This window comes from Schistocerca americana, chromosome 2 (genome assembly GCF_021461395.2).
Source record: "Schistocerca americana isolate TAMUIC-IGC-003095 chromosome 2, iqSchAmer2.1, whole genome shotgun sequence".
Classification (NCBI taxonomy): domain Eukaryota; kingdom Metazoa; phylum Arthropoda; class Insecta; order Orthoptera; family Acrididae; genus Schistocerca; species Schistocerca americana.
The window spans coordinates 291,696,718-291,713,299 of NC_060120.1; the positions used below are offsets into that span (position 1 = coordinate 291,696,718).

Sequence of the window (16,582 nt, forward strand, 5' to 3'; positions counted from 1 at the left end):
CAACTCATTGACATGTTCATCCAGCTTCCGCAGGTCCATAATGCGACCCAGTTCAAATGGTTGAAGTTGTTCAACATGTGTACGAACTCACTGCTGGGGCATGATTGTATCCTAGAACAAATGTTGCACATACAGTGCACCTCTAAACTCACTACAATTATTGCCTGCAGAGTCAAAACAGAGTGCGCACAGAAAGGGCTGCCGATGACTGTGACAAATTAATTATTAACACTGCAACTCAAGACCACAATGATATAAATCTGCCTACCAAAACTCCTAAGACTCTGTTTGAGAAAGTGCAGGCACAGAACCAGAAGGTCTAAACAGAAGGCTGGAGGGTAATCAACGGCTGTCCAGACAGCCAAATCATTGTTGTGAAAGTCAGTGAAAAATCCCTGAAGACAATACAAGAAATGGATCTGAAATTTTATTTAGGGTCTTGCAGGTTGCATCACGACATTGGAAGCAACGACGGTGGAAAGTTGGAGGCTGCATGTGTTCCAGATAAATCTGCAACAGAGTAAAGAGGTAACTGCTGCCCTGAATCATCATCTAGGAAGATGGGAGGTGGACGTGGCCCTGATCCTGGAACTCTATCTATAGAAAGGGGACGTTTCACGCCTCACAGGAACTGGAGGTAAGTTGATTCACGCTAGGACTATAAATAATCCCAGCAAATGCATTCAGGGACTTCGGGACCATAAGGAAGCATGAGGAAAATTGTATTGGCTTCTGCGTAACTTTCTTAGGAGGACAGTACTCCTCCTTACCAGGAAGAGAGGAGACTGACAGACAGTTGCTCGCAGCTGAATGAACAATGGCTGGTTGGATGTGATGCCAATGTCCACAACATGCAGTGGGGAAGCAGAGGCACCAACAGAAGAGGTGAGTACATTCTCAAATTTTTACTTGAGAATAACCTGAAGATGTCGAAGAGGGGCAGGGAACCTAGACCCAGGAACATGGAAAGGGAAGAATAACTGAAATAACTTTTGGGTCCATTGTAATGGGCAGCTACACCAACAATGGCATGTAGTGTTGGAGCCATCCTTATCTAAGCACATGTATATTAAGTTTGAGGTTGAAAGGGGGTGTTAAACAAAAGACCTCAACTTATGCTTATCTGAAATCAGAACTTTGATAATGAATCTAGTGATCTTGAGAAATCTCAGACACAGTGATATCTGACATTATGACCTTGTATTTAGAAAACTGCCTAGTCACCAAGAAGTGCACAAACACAAGTGTATGTTGGTGAAACAATAGCCTACAATTACTAAGGAAGCACATAAAAAGACTGTTCAGCCTTGCAAGAAGGAAAGGACAATGGCCAAATTATCGGGAGGCCCTTGCCAAACACACCCCTTGTGATTCCCTGAGAGGCACTGGTTTACATGTAATCAAAGGGAGAAATGGAAATCTGCTGATTTCAAAAACATCCACTGGGCAGTGGGAATGTTTCAACCATTCAAGTCACAAGGCCCAAATGGAATCTCTCCACCTCTACTGCAACAGGCAGCAGAGAGTTTAATTGAATTGCTTTGTAGGTTTTTAGTGTCAGGTTAGCAGCAGGAATCACTCCCAACAGTTGGAGGGCAGTGAGGATTGTTTTCATTCTGAAGCCAAGGAAAACTGATCATACCAAGGACATGAGACTGATCAGTGCACCCTCTTTTCTTTTAAAGACATTACAAAAACTGTTTAACATACACTTGGGAAAGGAGGCTAACTAAGGTTCCTCCGCATATAAACCAACACATATATGAACTAGGCAAATCATGGTGAAACAGCACTTCACAAATTACTGGGACGGTGAAAAAAGAATTACTGCTTCCAGAAAATTGCTCTCTGTATCTTTGTGGATATCGTGGGGCTTTTAGCAATATGGCACTTGAACCCACATTTAGAGCTGCAGAAGAGCACTGCACTGAGACCACCATTTATAGGCAGAAGCCACCATGATGAAAGAAAAAAATGGTGATCAACACCACCAGAGGTGTAAGCAAGGAGAAGTTTTGTTCCCACTACTGTGGAACCCAATGGTGAATGGATTCAATGAAGCACTACATACTAGAGGCTACTTTTTCTGATGACATAAAGACAACTTTGTCAGAGTAATATTGGCAAATATGCTAGTGCTGTTAGAACTATGGCATAATGTGTATTTAACATTGTGCGAAACTGGTGTAGGAAACAGGATCTAAGGGTCAGCCCCTTTAAAACTGTTATACTACCATTTACAAGAAAGTTTCTTTAGTACATGTACTGGAACCCTATGCTTCTCAATGAAACTCTCCCTGTAGAGAATGTAGTGAAATATCTAGGTATAACCTGGATGCGAAACTATAATGGACTCCTCACATAAAGAATGTATGTTCCAATGTGAAATGTACTCTTATGAGCACCAGGTGTGTGTGTGTGTGTGTGTGTGTGTGTGTGTGTGTGTGTGTGTGTGGAAAAAACTAGGGTTTAAACCACAGGATTATGTGCTGGGTGCAGTACGTCAGAACAAAGTACAACACTAGGTGGCTGCTGAAAAGCTTGGCAAGGTGCAGAGACTAACCTGATTAGCTGTAACAAATGGAGTTAGCTGCACGCCTACTGCTGGGATGGAGACCATGCTGGACATGCCCCCATTACACCTATCAGTTAAAATTGAGGCAGTGACAGGGGCATACAAGCTAAAAAAACTGGAAATAACTGGATACTCTTAGGATATCTTGAATCCCATACCAATATAAGGAATGTGGTAGACATATGAATGATTGAGGAAATGCTGACTGACTATACAATAACTTCCATATGCTTCAATAAACCTTCGTGTGACAACTAGAAGTAGGGAGCACCGAAAGAAAAAACCACGACACCATGCAGGAGACATACACTGGATTACTGACAGGTCTAAAACAGGCAAAAGCAATGGGGCAGGGGTATATGGGGTAAGGTCACTAACATAACTACAGAACAGAGCAATGATTAGGAATTATCACTTTCTCTGGGATTCACAGGTTTTGAGGACACTTATGACTCACTCTCTACAAAATCTGTACTGAAAGAACTAGAGAAACTGATTCGACCTATTTTGGTATGAGGAATGTAAACATTTAATGCTATTCATTCCATTAAATTTCATCTGGATCATGGGAAATTCAAAATTGGAAAATAAGTCAGGAAAAGATATTTCACATCACGAAAACCATTCTCAGAAGTCAAATTGGGAAAATGGAGAAAGAATGTGTGTGAACAGATCAAATCTGAACTTTTGTATCCCGCCTGGTACGCAGCGCATGGGTCTGCTCCTGTAAACTGAAGGATAGGCCAAATGTAGGAAGTGAGTAGGAGCAGGAAAAGGTGAAATGCTTCGGTACTGCGTTTAAATTTAAATCACCTTTACAATAGGAAGAATTAGGATTACATTAGGCTTATGTAACTTTGGCTGAGATGAGCATGTAGGTGCAAAGCCATACATCAAGTTACAATGGAAAAATCTATAGTGGCTCGCCCACTATGAAATAGAAACAATGTTGCTTGGTCGTCTACTTGGAGTCAAGTGTGCTGAATCCAGAGCTGCACAGCGTTGGCTGGAGGGTGCTGTCGTCGGTGTCGTAGTGCCAACCTAGCAAAGCGCACCTACGTTGTGGCATCACAGCTATCGATACCAAATGAACCATTCATTTATGAACAGTATGTGGCAAGAACAGATATCAGTAATGCAATGTAAGAGTTCGAACTGTTGCAATTTACCTGCTGTTGTCATTTTTCTAGGTGTTTGTGTCAGAGAGTAATATATTGTCAACTCTTCTCACAATCTATACTAGGATTTTTAACTGTAATCATTTCCCATTATGCAGTATTTCTCTTGGAGCATTTGTCAATGAAGTTTGACAAATAATTCTGTAAAACTGTTGCATTTACTGATTGAATCCATGAAGAAACATGCCTCTCTTCTTTGGATCTCCTCTATTAGACCTACCTCTTAAGCGTCCCAGATTGATTAGCAATATTAAAAATTTGGTTGAAACAGTGTTTTATGAGCCACTTATTTGTAGATGAATTGCATTTTCTTAGGAGTTCTCTAATGAATTGGCATCTTTGTTTTCTTTCAAGCTACTCCAGATGTTAACTCCTGCATATGTTATCCAACCATTTATGCATAATACAATTATTATTTAGGTTGAGGGTCAACTGCGAGCCAATGTACAAAGTGTCCATCATCTGAAAGTCTTTCTGCATTTTGTTATCAACTGTAACATGACAATCATAACATACGTATCCAACACATCCAAAAGAAAGCACTACAAATTTACAATTAACTCATAAAATGAATGGACAGGTCTTTGTACTTTGGCAAGCTGAAGGCAACAGTTGGATGGCGAACGAAAGGAATAAATAGAAAAACAGAAATGGCCTAGGGTGGGATGTTCCAATGCTGGCTGCAGTGTGGGCTCCACTGGGAGCACAGCTGACGATTGGCACTATACGATTTATTAACGTTTTGCACTTTGTGGTGAATGTACTTACAGCGATGATGTCTCCCAATATCCTGTTGCCCTTTTCCCTTTTTTGGAAGAACAATTCTCATCTGTTGAAAATGTTGGGTTGCCTCAGTGTCTAGCACGCCGTAAGATGCTCACTACAATGAAGAAGTACAATATGGAGCATGTCCCTTCACACCGGTCAGTTTGATGAGGTCAACGGTGATGCACGAAAGCAACTTGTTGCAACAATTAAGAGAAAAGTACAGCAACAGGTAATCCTGAGGCAGAATAAAGTCACAACGTAGACTTTCTGCCTGTTCTTCATATGTGTCAGTTTCAGTTTTTGCACACATTTTTATGCAATTAATTTTAGACAGCCGACAAAAAGCAGTTTTCAACCATAGCTACATTATGAGTGGGCTAGACAGTTGTACACATTACTGCAAGAAGTGACGTGTCACTTTCAATGGGTCTCATGTTCATATACTGTTTGCTGGCAGTTGCAGAGTGCTTAACATCAGGAGAGGTAAGGGAATTTGAAGAAGTTTGCCTCTCCAAATAAACAGTTTCTCGTCGGAGCTGAGACACGGGTGCTGAGATATGGAAAATCAACAGAAGTACGAAGGTCAGACCTTTGTTGCTTATTCATTAACAAACAGTTGATGAAACCACCAACATAACAGACTATGCATAGCTTGCAATATTTGTGCAGGGTGTTGACCCTGTACTACAGGTTTTCAAGGCACTATGGAACTATTAGATGTTAAACCTAGGATTACACAACCACAAGTTGCGATATATTTGAGATGGTATGTGAATCCGTTGAAAACATGTCTCTCATGGGGTAGGCACTGTTCTGTGGGGACAGGTGGAATTCTGCAGGTGGCTGGGAGGCAGCAAGGATTTGTCTCTTGTGTGAAAGAAAAAAAAATTGAGGCTGAATTTGGGAAAAACTTATCAAGTATACAATGTTTTGTCCACCAGAATGCAAGAAGTTTGAGATATGGTTATGTCACGAAGGTCATGGTACAATGTGTAAATTTTGTAAGGTGCTATAGTATCAATCACCACCAGTTCAAGGGATTTTTGTGAGGTCTTGACACAGTGTATGGTGATGTACACCATCATTGTGCGATATGAGGCTTAGTAAAGACGAAGTTCTCAATATATTTTTTGCTATTCAGAAGGAAATCACCCTATTTATGGAAATGAAAGGAGAGAGACCACCAGCACTCAGTAACAACAAATAGGTTGCAGACTTGGGCTTTCTCACTAACATCACGGGACACTTTAATCACTTAAATTTGTCACTTTAAGCAAAGGATCTTCTTCCTAACATGTATAACAAAGTAAATGCATTCACAGACTAACTAAGTCTGTTCAAAAGGCAGCTCACTGCACAAAATCTAACGTTTTCGAAAGCCTTTCATCGCTACAAATACCTCGAGACTCATGTTTCACAGCCGCGCAGGATTAGCCGAGCGGTTTGGGGCACTGCAGTCATGGACTGTGCGGCTGGTCCCATTGGAGGTTCGAGTCCTCCCTCGGGCATGGGTGTGTGTGTTTGTCCCTAGGATAATTTAGGTCAAGTAGTGTGTAAGTTTAGGGATTGATGACCTTAGCAGTTAAGTCCCATAAGGTTTCATACACATTTGAACATGTTTCACAGCATACCAACGAAATATTGTTTAACTCCATCAGTATTTTCAGCCCATGTTTAAAGACCTGTGTAACCAGAAAATTATTTCCATTTATTTTGCATACCATTTTCTGCTGCAGCTGATACTGTGTCTTCAGAAACGCAGTTGGACCACTCACTGATTACAAAAGTGCACTCAACTCAAGGACAGATATTACAATACAACCAATTTCATAAGATGGTACCATAATGTCCAAGCAGAAGAGTTTCCAAAGCTACACAGAAGTGCAGGTAATATTACTTATATGTTTGGCTCTAGATATTGTTGTGAGCAACTGTTTTTCATTATGACAAGGATAAAACCATGGAAAGGTCCCAGCTCCATGACCCAACAACACTGGAGAGCATTCTACATCTTTCAGCAACAAGGTATCTCACTCCAACTATTTTGCCTTTTGCAATAAAAAAGAAATGTCTTGTTTACAAATGTAATAAAATATTACTCTTTTTCAGTTAGAATGAATATTTCTGTTTCACACATCCTGCTACAATGCATTACTTGGTCATAGTCTCCTCTTAACTGGTTTTATTATATACAATGATGACTATTCACAAAATGCGACCCGCTTTCCCATTCCTGCAAGTGTACAGCAAACTCCTTTGTTGCACACACGTGCACAGTTCATGCATCCTTGTCCAGCGGTCATGGCTGTGCCCACGGGCACCCAGCTGCCTGCCAGTTGGCACACCTGCTGGAACAGCCTGGCCCAGTGTATTTTCAGCAAGTTGATAACTGTTTTCAAAGCTAACAGTCAGTCTGTGTTAACAGTTTTGACTTACTGCACTGAGATATCATGAACCTTTCATCTGAAATCCTTTCAAAAATGAATAGCTTCCTCGAAAGTAATGGGTAGATACATTGCATTGTGTAGAGGATGTAAATAGATTATTATTATTATTATTATTATTATTATTATTATTATTATTACAACCACTACTATGTAGTTCCACCACTATTTTTCAGTGATTCTGTGGAAGAATGGCAATGGAGGACTGCAGAAGTTGTAGGCAACAACATGGCTGTTTATACATTGCGAAACAGACCATGCCTTGAACTGTGAACCTGCCAGCACAACAACCAGATAGAGGGCTTACAGAAAGTGTCAAGTAGTTTCTCCATCAGTGGGCTGCAGAAATGTTGTCAAGATCATGATCAGGAGCAGCACCTCAGCACAACAGATGAGCCACTATCTTGTATAAATAGTTTTGACTTTTTGGCAGAGAGAATCACAGCCCATCAGACCGACTACATTGAGGTGGATATGCTGGGCACCGCCACACCACGTAACAGCAAGCAGCCACCAAAAGCCCTGAACAGCAGCACAATCTACTAACGCCAAGCCTACCTTCTGGGATTTGGTGCTGCTACACTGGTGGGGCACTCCAGGATCATCCAGCAGCAGAAGCAGCAGCAGCAGCAGCAGCTCATGACTGGTGCAGTAAAGCTGTCCTCCCTCCTGTTCTGAATTGGTTTGGACACTGTGCTGCCTCAAGCCACCACTCTAGGTACACGGATGTGGGACATCCTGCCAGACGGCTGACATCCTCAGCAAGTATCCCATTTGTCTACAGGACCACCACAGGACTCGCACAGTGCAGTACACCTGCACTAGCAGGTTGTAGGCACCAGTATTCCGCAGTGAATACATCAGGACCTGCCGGCTGGTTGCTAGCCGACACTGCGCCACATGCTCCTCCTTCAGTATGTGCCATGAGGGGGTAATGCTGCCACACTGTAGCACCGCTTCACAAGTTGTAATCACGTAATTTACTTGTTGGTACTGGTATAATCAGGTGTCATTGGCCTGCACCCTTGCCATGACCCACCCCACCCAAACCTGTATGGAAGTCGCCCACCACCCTGGGTTGACTTTAGTTAGTTGTTGTTGTTATTATTAACATTATTTATTACAGCATGTTTATTGATAGTTTATTTTTTCCTCAGTTCACAAAAATTAAAAATTCACAGCTCTACTGTACACATACCTCGCACATTGATCATCGACAACTAGCAAGTTGACCCAGCACAGTAGGATGTAGGCGCCGCTGTCCTCTGTCGCTTCTTTCAGCTGTGGCAGCTCCAGACAGTATACAGGGTCAGTCTCCTTAATTATCGACACTGGCTGAGTGTCTGAAAATATGTTTTAGCAAACAACATGCTAAGTGCCCAACTATAAGAACAGGGACTACTCTATGGGGAAAACAAAAAGTTCAGTCTTTAACAAAATTTGCACACCTGGGATCAAAATTTTTGAAATTAAAACTGATTCTATATTAGTTGTCTACAACAATGAAAAATACATATTTAATATAAAAAAATATGATACCCAATAAACCACCTGTAGCTAATCAATGTGTGGCATGAAGATGTACATAATGCTGCAGACAATTTCAGTAGCTACTCAACTGCAACTCTTTTCTCAGTTAAGTAACCAACATTACACACAAACATTAAATAGTCAGGTTTATACCTCTGCATATATGACATGATTTTACTTGAGCTCTTTTCCTCTTTCACTTCTTTTTTGTTCGTTTGGAGTTTTTCTTTCTCAAACAGCATCCTTATGTGCACTATACACGTGTATTGCTTCCTGTCCAATGCTTATCTTTCCTTTCATCCATCTCTCGTACTTACATACACATCAAAAAAAGCTTTGCATCACCTCAGTTCCGAGAGTTCCGCAACCTGGACAGGCAACTGGAATAGAGATCAACATAAACATCATTTCCGCCCTTTTTATTGACCACAAAATCCACACATTGCTCGTTGTACCGCCATACAGTGAGACCTTCAGAGTTGGCGGTCCAGATTGCTGTATACACCGGTACCTCTAATACCCAGTAGCACGTCCTCTTGCACTGATGCTTGCCTATATTCGTCATGGCACACTACCCACAAGTTCATCAAGGCACTGTTGGTCCAGATTGTCACACTCCTCAACAGTGATTCAGTGTAGATCCCTCAGAGTGGTTGGTGGGTCATGTCTTCCATAAACTGCCCTTTTCAATCTATCCCAGGCATGTACGATAGGGTTCATGTCTGGAGAACATGCTGGCCACTCTACTCAAGTGATGTCGTTATCCTGAAGGAAGTCATTCAGAAGATGTGCATGATGGGGATGCGAATTGTCATCCACGAAGACGAATGTTTTGCCAATATGCTGCTGATATGGTTGCACTATCCGTCAGAGGATGGCATTCACATATCATACAGCTGTTACGGTGCCTTCCACGATCACCAGCGGTATACGTCAGCCCCACATTATGCCACCCCAAAACAGCAGAGAAACTCCACCTTGCTGCACTCGCTGGACAGTGTGACTAAGGTGTTTAGCCTCACCGAGTTGCCTCCAAACACATCTCTGACGGCTGCCTGGTTGAACGCCTATGCGACACTCATCGGTGAAGAGAACATGATGACAATCCTGAGCAGTCCATTTGGCATGTTGTTGGGCCCATTTGTACTGTGCTGCATGGTGTCGTGGTTGCAAAGATGGACCTCACCATGGACGTTGGGAGTCAAGTTGTGCATCATGTAGCCTACTGTGCACAGTCTGAGTTGTAACACGGCATCCTGTGGCTGCACGAAAAGCATTATTCAACATGGTGGCATTGCTGTCAGGATTCCTCCGAGCCGTAATCCATAGGTAGCAGTCATCCACTGCAGTAGTAACCCTTGGGTGGCCTGAGCGAGCCATGTCATCCACAGTTCCTATCTCTCTCTCTCTATCACCTCCATGTCCAAACAAAGTTGATTTGGTTCACTCCGAGACACCTGGACACTTCCCTTGTTGGGAGCCCTTCCTGGCACAAAGTAACAATGTGGACACGATTCGAACCACTGCATTGACCATCTAGGCATGGTTGAACTACAGGCAACACGAGCTGTGTACCTCCTTCCTGGTGGAATGACGAACTGATAGGCTGTCGGACCCCCTCCCTCTAATAGGTTGTGCTCATGCATGGTTGTTTACATCTTTGTGCGGGTTTAGTGACATCTCTGAACAGTCAAGGGACTGTGTCTGTGATACAATACCCACAGTCAACGTCTATCTTCAGGAGTTCTGGGAACCTGGGTGACGCAAAACATTTTTTGATGTGCGTAAATTGCCCACACTTGTTCCTCTCCCCCGTTCACAATCTTTTCTATTTCACATCCAACTGTTAATATATGTTCCATACTACTGTAATACTGGTAAGTTTCAATTGTGTTTTTAAGAAGTGTGCCCCAGATTTTCTCTCTTTTACTGAACAACAGAATATTTAGTGTATGTGTATTCCAGTGTTTTCATTAAGGTGTAATTAAATGATCTCATTTAAGAGTTTAAACTGTATTTCTACAATGTTTTTATCTAACTTGGCTACCTTCTTTATTTAGGAACTGGAAGGATATTTTTCAAAACAGTGTATTCTGAAACTTCCGGACAGATTAAAACTGTGTGCCGGATTGAGACTCCAACTCGGGACCTTTGCCACTCACGGGCAAGTGCTCTACCATCTACCCAAGCACGACTCGTGACCAGTCCTCACAGCTTAATTTCTGCCAGTATCTTGTCTCCTACCTTCCACTACAACTGATACTATTGTTTATTTTTCAGCACAGCATATCGTAACATCCACTGAACTAGTCTTTCAAAGGAATTGCAACCGAGTGTCAAAATTCTACAACTTTTAAGCTTTCCAATGTACACTGCACAATGTGCAAGCTCCAACTTTTCAAACAATAGGTGGACATTAATGAAATGTCATTTGGCATTCTGATTTCATGATTCATACTATGAAGTAGGCGACATTCAACATTGAAGCACATTAACAACAGCAACACAGCATTCTCACCAGCACAGTTTTATTCCTGCTTGTTTAATGTTTGTCACTAATCTTCTGACTCATTTGTGGAGAGTAATTAATGTTCCATTCACATTTTAATACAACAACTGTCAGATACACAACAGACATTATCCTAGATGTTTTGAAGTTTGCTATAAGATGTTTTAAGCGTAGGATCCTTATAGTCAGTGCACCAGTGAAGCAGTTAAACCACCAGTTGTTTAGAAAATCGTGATGCTTTCCTTCTGGGGCACTGACTGACTGCTCATATAACCAAAACTGGGACACTTTATCTCTACATATGGAAGAAAATTCTACAAAGAGCAGCTGCTTGTCAGAAATTACAGGAGGCAGAAAAGAGAATACTGACTGTTGTAGCAAAGATTTGCAGAAATCATCTTAGCTTGACAACTGAAGTACTTAATTTTTTGAGGTAGCACCCACTTAGCTATATACAGTTTTACTCAAAGTTGTTCCCATTAGTATAGATATGCCAGCTATCATTACTACAACTTCGTCATTGATCTCAAAAAATATTTTCCAGTCACAGATTTATTTAGATGTTAGAATAGGTGCAAGAGATTGGGTGTCAATTTGTAAAAATGGGTGAACGATCCAACAATCCCAATTTCAATTAGTCCATTTTCCCCACTACTAGAAGAACTTTGCAAGTAAGAGCATTGCTCTGAAGAAAAGTGATTTCTTCTTTCTCATTTGTCCTCTGGACCGCTCTTCACATATTTGTCTTTCATACAGTTGGTCACCAATTCCTGTTGTCACCTCTGAAAGGTAATTAATAAGAAAAATCCCTTTTGCCACTCAGAAAATATTGGTCCTAATATTTCAGCTGAAATTATGTTTGCCTATTTTGGTGCAGGATCAGAAAACTTGCACACACTGCTTCATTCCCATTGTGTTCCCCTCTTTCAATTCTGGTGCCCTTCCTTTATCCAACCAGTGCTGGGTCAGGACTGGTACTGTGCTCCTCCAATGTTTGGGGTGAACCAACCATAGACGCATTATAGGCTATTACAATGATGTGGTTGCCACTCCCAAAGGCATTTTACAGCTACTGCTTGCAACCCCACCCCCAGGAAGGAATTTGCCTGCCCTTCTATCTGCACCTAGTTGAATCACATGGTCAAATGTGACATCATTTTTGAAAGTGTTTGTGCATCATGTATATGAAATGGGATTTTGGACCAAACCAGCTTTACCTAGGTGGATGGCAAAAACTGTCTAAAAAGCACATCCATGCTGGCTGGCACACCATTTGCTGCTGTCAATCAATGAGGTGGATTTGATCCAGGACTAGCACAACTCTCTGTGTCTGGGAAGCAGGCATTTTAACACACCTTCCACGCTGTGTTTGTCAGATGAAATGCTGCACACACGTCTCACTCACAATAACAAGTTGGCACATAAAAGCAAATGTCCTCTTTTGGAAACAGTCCAGGCATCATGAGGAATCCACTTTCAAATTTTCCTTTGCTCAACATTAATAATAAAAGATGTCCACCTTGCACAAAGCTTTCCCATTATTAATTCTTCATGCAAAATGCACCATACTCTTTCTTACTGTGCACTCTATCACTGTGTTTTCATCTGTGGCTGCAGCTCTTGTTAGGAACAGTTTTCACTTTGATTGTCTTCTAGTGAACTAGAAAGTGAGTATGAACTCTATTCACGGTTACAGAAATTTATTTCTAAGGAACTGTGCTAGACACAGCTACGTGGCTTGTTGCAAACTGTAGCTGAACTCTTGAAGTTAATTATGAATACACTCCTGCATGTGTGCTCTCTCTCTCTCTCTCTCTCTCTCTCTCTCTCTCTCTCTCTCTCTCTCTCCCTCTCCCTCCCCTGTTCTGCTGTTACAGGTAGCACAATTTAGAGGTGCTGTTGCCACAATGGTGTCTGTCTATGCATGAGAGGGGGAGAGGGGGCAATGAGTTTTGTGGGTTCATACAAATTGGTCATCTGTTATAGTTCAGCAAAAGTTCTGAAGTGCCTATGGTAAAGATCTGCCAGAAGAGAAGAGCATAAGAGGATGGTACGAAAAGTTTAAATAGACTGGAAGTGTTAGTGATGAGGCAATAGGAGACATACATGGAGTGACAACACTGTTGATACTGCGCATACATCTCGATCCATCTGCAGAGACCATCATGTCATTTTCCAGAGAAAAAGGCATACCTCAGAGCACTGCGGTGTAGAGTTTACACAAGTGGCTGCATTTCCATGCATACAAAGTGTAACTCCTTCAAGCTATGCCAGCCAGAAGATAAGCCCAGATGCGCTGAGGTTGCTAGGATCATGCTGGCACAAATTTGATGTAAACAACGAAAACTGTAATAAGGATTGCTTTTAAGACGAGTGACTTTTCACATCTCCAGAAAAGTGAACAGATATGCCCTGTGTGGCTTAATGCCCAACATAATTATTGGACTGTTCTCTTTAACTGAGCCTATGTTCACAGCAACTGTTTACCTGGACACACTGTGACTTTTCGTCGCACCTCAGTTACAGGAATTACAACCAAGACTATTGTCTCAACAAGACGGTGCACTGCCACACTGAGGGTTACTTGCCTGCTAGTTCTTGGATGAAATTTTTCTAGAGAGTTGGACTGATAAAGACATGCCAACCACTGTCACCAGACATAATCCCTCTTGACCTTCTTTGTGGGGTTAACTTTACTAACTGTGACTGATTGCTGGCAAAAAATTTCATAAGGGAATAAGTATATAGTGTGGCTACTGTCAATATGCCAAACTGTTTGAAGACATGTCTACAAGAGGTTCTAGCCCTTTCTTCCCTCAATGATGCATAACTGTTGTGCACATTTTGCACAATATATTGTCACTCCAAACAAAATGCACTGATAAAAAACCTGATTTCGACAGAAATTAAGAGGTTATTTAGTCTCTTCATCTCTAAATCTAGAGGCTGAACAGTAGACAAGATCTCCTTCAAATAAGAAGAGCATCACAAAATGTTTCTGAATCCAAAACCAGGAACAGCACATCTAGTATACAATAAGGATCAGTAATCACAAAGGCCATCTGGGACTACTAAATGGCACTGAAGTTATTTAGTAACATGCTAAAAATGGACACCCACTAAAGTAGGTGCTCAAAGTTTTTTTCCAGACACAATGAGACATGCTCGACATCAATGCTGCATTGAACGATGCACCCTCTCAAAGATACCTGGTGTATCTTTAAGACATCCTGTTGCAGCAGCAATCCTGCCCACTAGTTCCTCTGGCGACATCACAAGTGTTTCATACCCAAGGCCCTTAAGAAACCTCCATAGGAAAAAATCAATTGGGGACCAATTGGGTGATCATGGCGGCCATGCAACTGGCCCTCTGTTACCAATCCACCAGCTGGGAACGGTTGCCTGCAGATGTGCCCTCACATGTTGGCTGAAATGTGGCGATGAATAGGTATGGAAACATCATTCAGCATTTCTGGCAGAATCTCTCACTGGATACTATATATGTGCGACCATCAGGTCAGTCCAGGAGAAAGTACAGTGCAATTAAACAGTCTCCACCAATGCCAGCCCACACGTAACTGCAGCGCTCTACTGTGGCGTTCATGATCCCTGGCTTCCTGTGTGATTACTGATCATTGTTGTGTGCCAAATGTGTCACATTAGTTTGTAAATGTTTCTTTTAATCATCCTGTATATGGACTCTCTCGTTACAGAAGAATGATCGTGCTGTTGCTTGCTTTTTTTTTTTATTGCTCCAGGTGCCTCAGATAGACATGGTACTACAAACTAAGGCTTTGAGAGTGTAAGATAGCAAAGATTAGTGAAAGCATGGTGTACACTGCAGAAGTGAAATGGCGAATGTGCAAAATTTTCAAAATGTGAAGATGACTGAGTGAATTTCATATGGACATCAAAGTATCATAATTCATGTTTTTATCTCATTCAGTTTGTGTTAAGGAAATCTTGGTTTGTATTTGGTATTTATCTAAGGGTGATAAATTACATTTCGACTTAATCAGATAGACCTGTGTTCTAGTGAATGTATACATATAATTGAAAGTGTGCATGTCCTCACTTCATCTATACATTGGAAATTATCTACTGACAGTTTAATGAACAAATAAGTAAATAAATAAATAAATAAAGAGTTGTCCCAGAATAAGATGCCACTAGTGAATGAAAGTGAGAAAAGTAAGTCAACTTATCCACAGTTTCAACTCCAACACCTGACAAAAGTTGCAGATCTTAGATGATTTAATATCAACATGTGCTTTCCATTTCACATTCTTACCAGTATAAATACTTAAGCATTTAGTATATACTCTTTCATTTATTGAATTACCGTCCTGCATTTTTTCTAATGGTGTGTTCAGGCTTCGTACAGTACGTAACTGCATCTACTGAGTTTATAGTGAGCAAGATCATTAGTTACTGTCAATTGCTTGTGTTTACATCAGCTGTCGAAGAGTTTGCACTCCAGCCATCAGAGGTGCTTGGTTTTGATTTGTTCTTTGTGTGCAGTGCAACATCCCATGAATGTACCATACGACAATACTTTTCTTGGCAACAACAGTCAGTTCTTGTCAACTATATTGTAGTTCCAACTACAGTGACGTATTATCAAGTACCTTCTTCTCTGTTTATTGGTGAATAAATCTTATTCATTCCTGCTGTATTGGAGTTCTATTTTGTACAACTGGCCGAATATCTTGAATGCGAAATTATAGTTGTTCGAATGGCTAACACCTAGTTGTACCAACAACTTTTATGTAGACTCAGTGACAGCCCATTTGCAGAGAATAACTGCATTGTCAGCAAATATGACTATTTCTGCTCCTTGGATAAAAGAAGCCAGATCATTTATATGTAGCACAAACAAGAGCAGAGCCAATATTGACTCCTGTGATGTAAAATCCAAGACAAAATGTTGTAAACTGAAACAGCTGAAATATGTACCTAGCAGTAACTCATCAGGTGCCAGGGTGAAGTTTTAATTTGAAAACTACATATCATTAGGGTTCTGGGTATTACCTGTACATTTGTAACTGGCAATTTAAATTGGCTGTTACACAGGAATAACATTCAGGAACATTATGAGTAATTTTCTGCACTCATATTAACTTTGTCTATTCTATCGACATATCAATCACAGCATTTAATGGTACTTCCACGTAAACTGACCACATAACCAATGTTTCCTTTAACACCAACCTGAAAACGTGCGATGGAAGCCAAAATCGTCTATTTCTGTGAGCAGCATGTGGTTCTCAGAGATGCATGTATCGGATGCCAACAGCTCACGCAATTCTCGTACTTCTGCGTGAGCCGGGAGAGAGACACCTAATTTCACCTGAAATTAAAATGTTTCCTCTAATACTGCACTTTCTTCCACTTTCAAAAACATTCATACAATATCTGACAAATTTTAGTAAAAATTGAAGATAAAAGGGCTGAATAAAATTGTTAAGGCAGCTGTGCTTCGTAATTTCTTATATTACCCCACAATATTTATGATGAACTGTTTATTTGGTAAGATACAGAACACATGAGGGTTATTTATTCTCTTATGTGCCACTGT

At 41.1% G+C, this 16,582-nt stretch overlaps 1 protein-coding gene across 2 annotated transcripts in view; it reads right to left on the reverse strand.

The window, feature by feature from the left end:
- Nucleotides 1-16,582, reverse strand: part of LOC124595567 (ubiquitin carboxyl-terminal hydrolase 31) — a 368,886-nt gene that overhangs the window by 63,214 nt on the left and 289,090 nt on the right. For both annotated transcript variants that reach the window (XM_047134354.1, XM_047134355.1), the window contains exons 3-4: nt 16,216-16,354; nt 8,164-8,308 (exon numbers count right to left, since the gene is read on the reverse strand). In XM_047134354.1, coding sequence (XP_046990310.1) covers nt 8,164-8,308; nt 16,216-16,354 — 284 coding nt within the window. The remainder of the gene's footprint in view (nt 1-8,163; nt 8,309-16,215; nt 16,355-16,582) is intronic.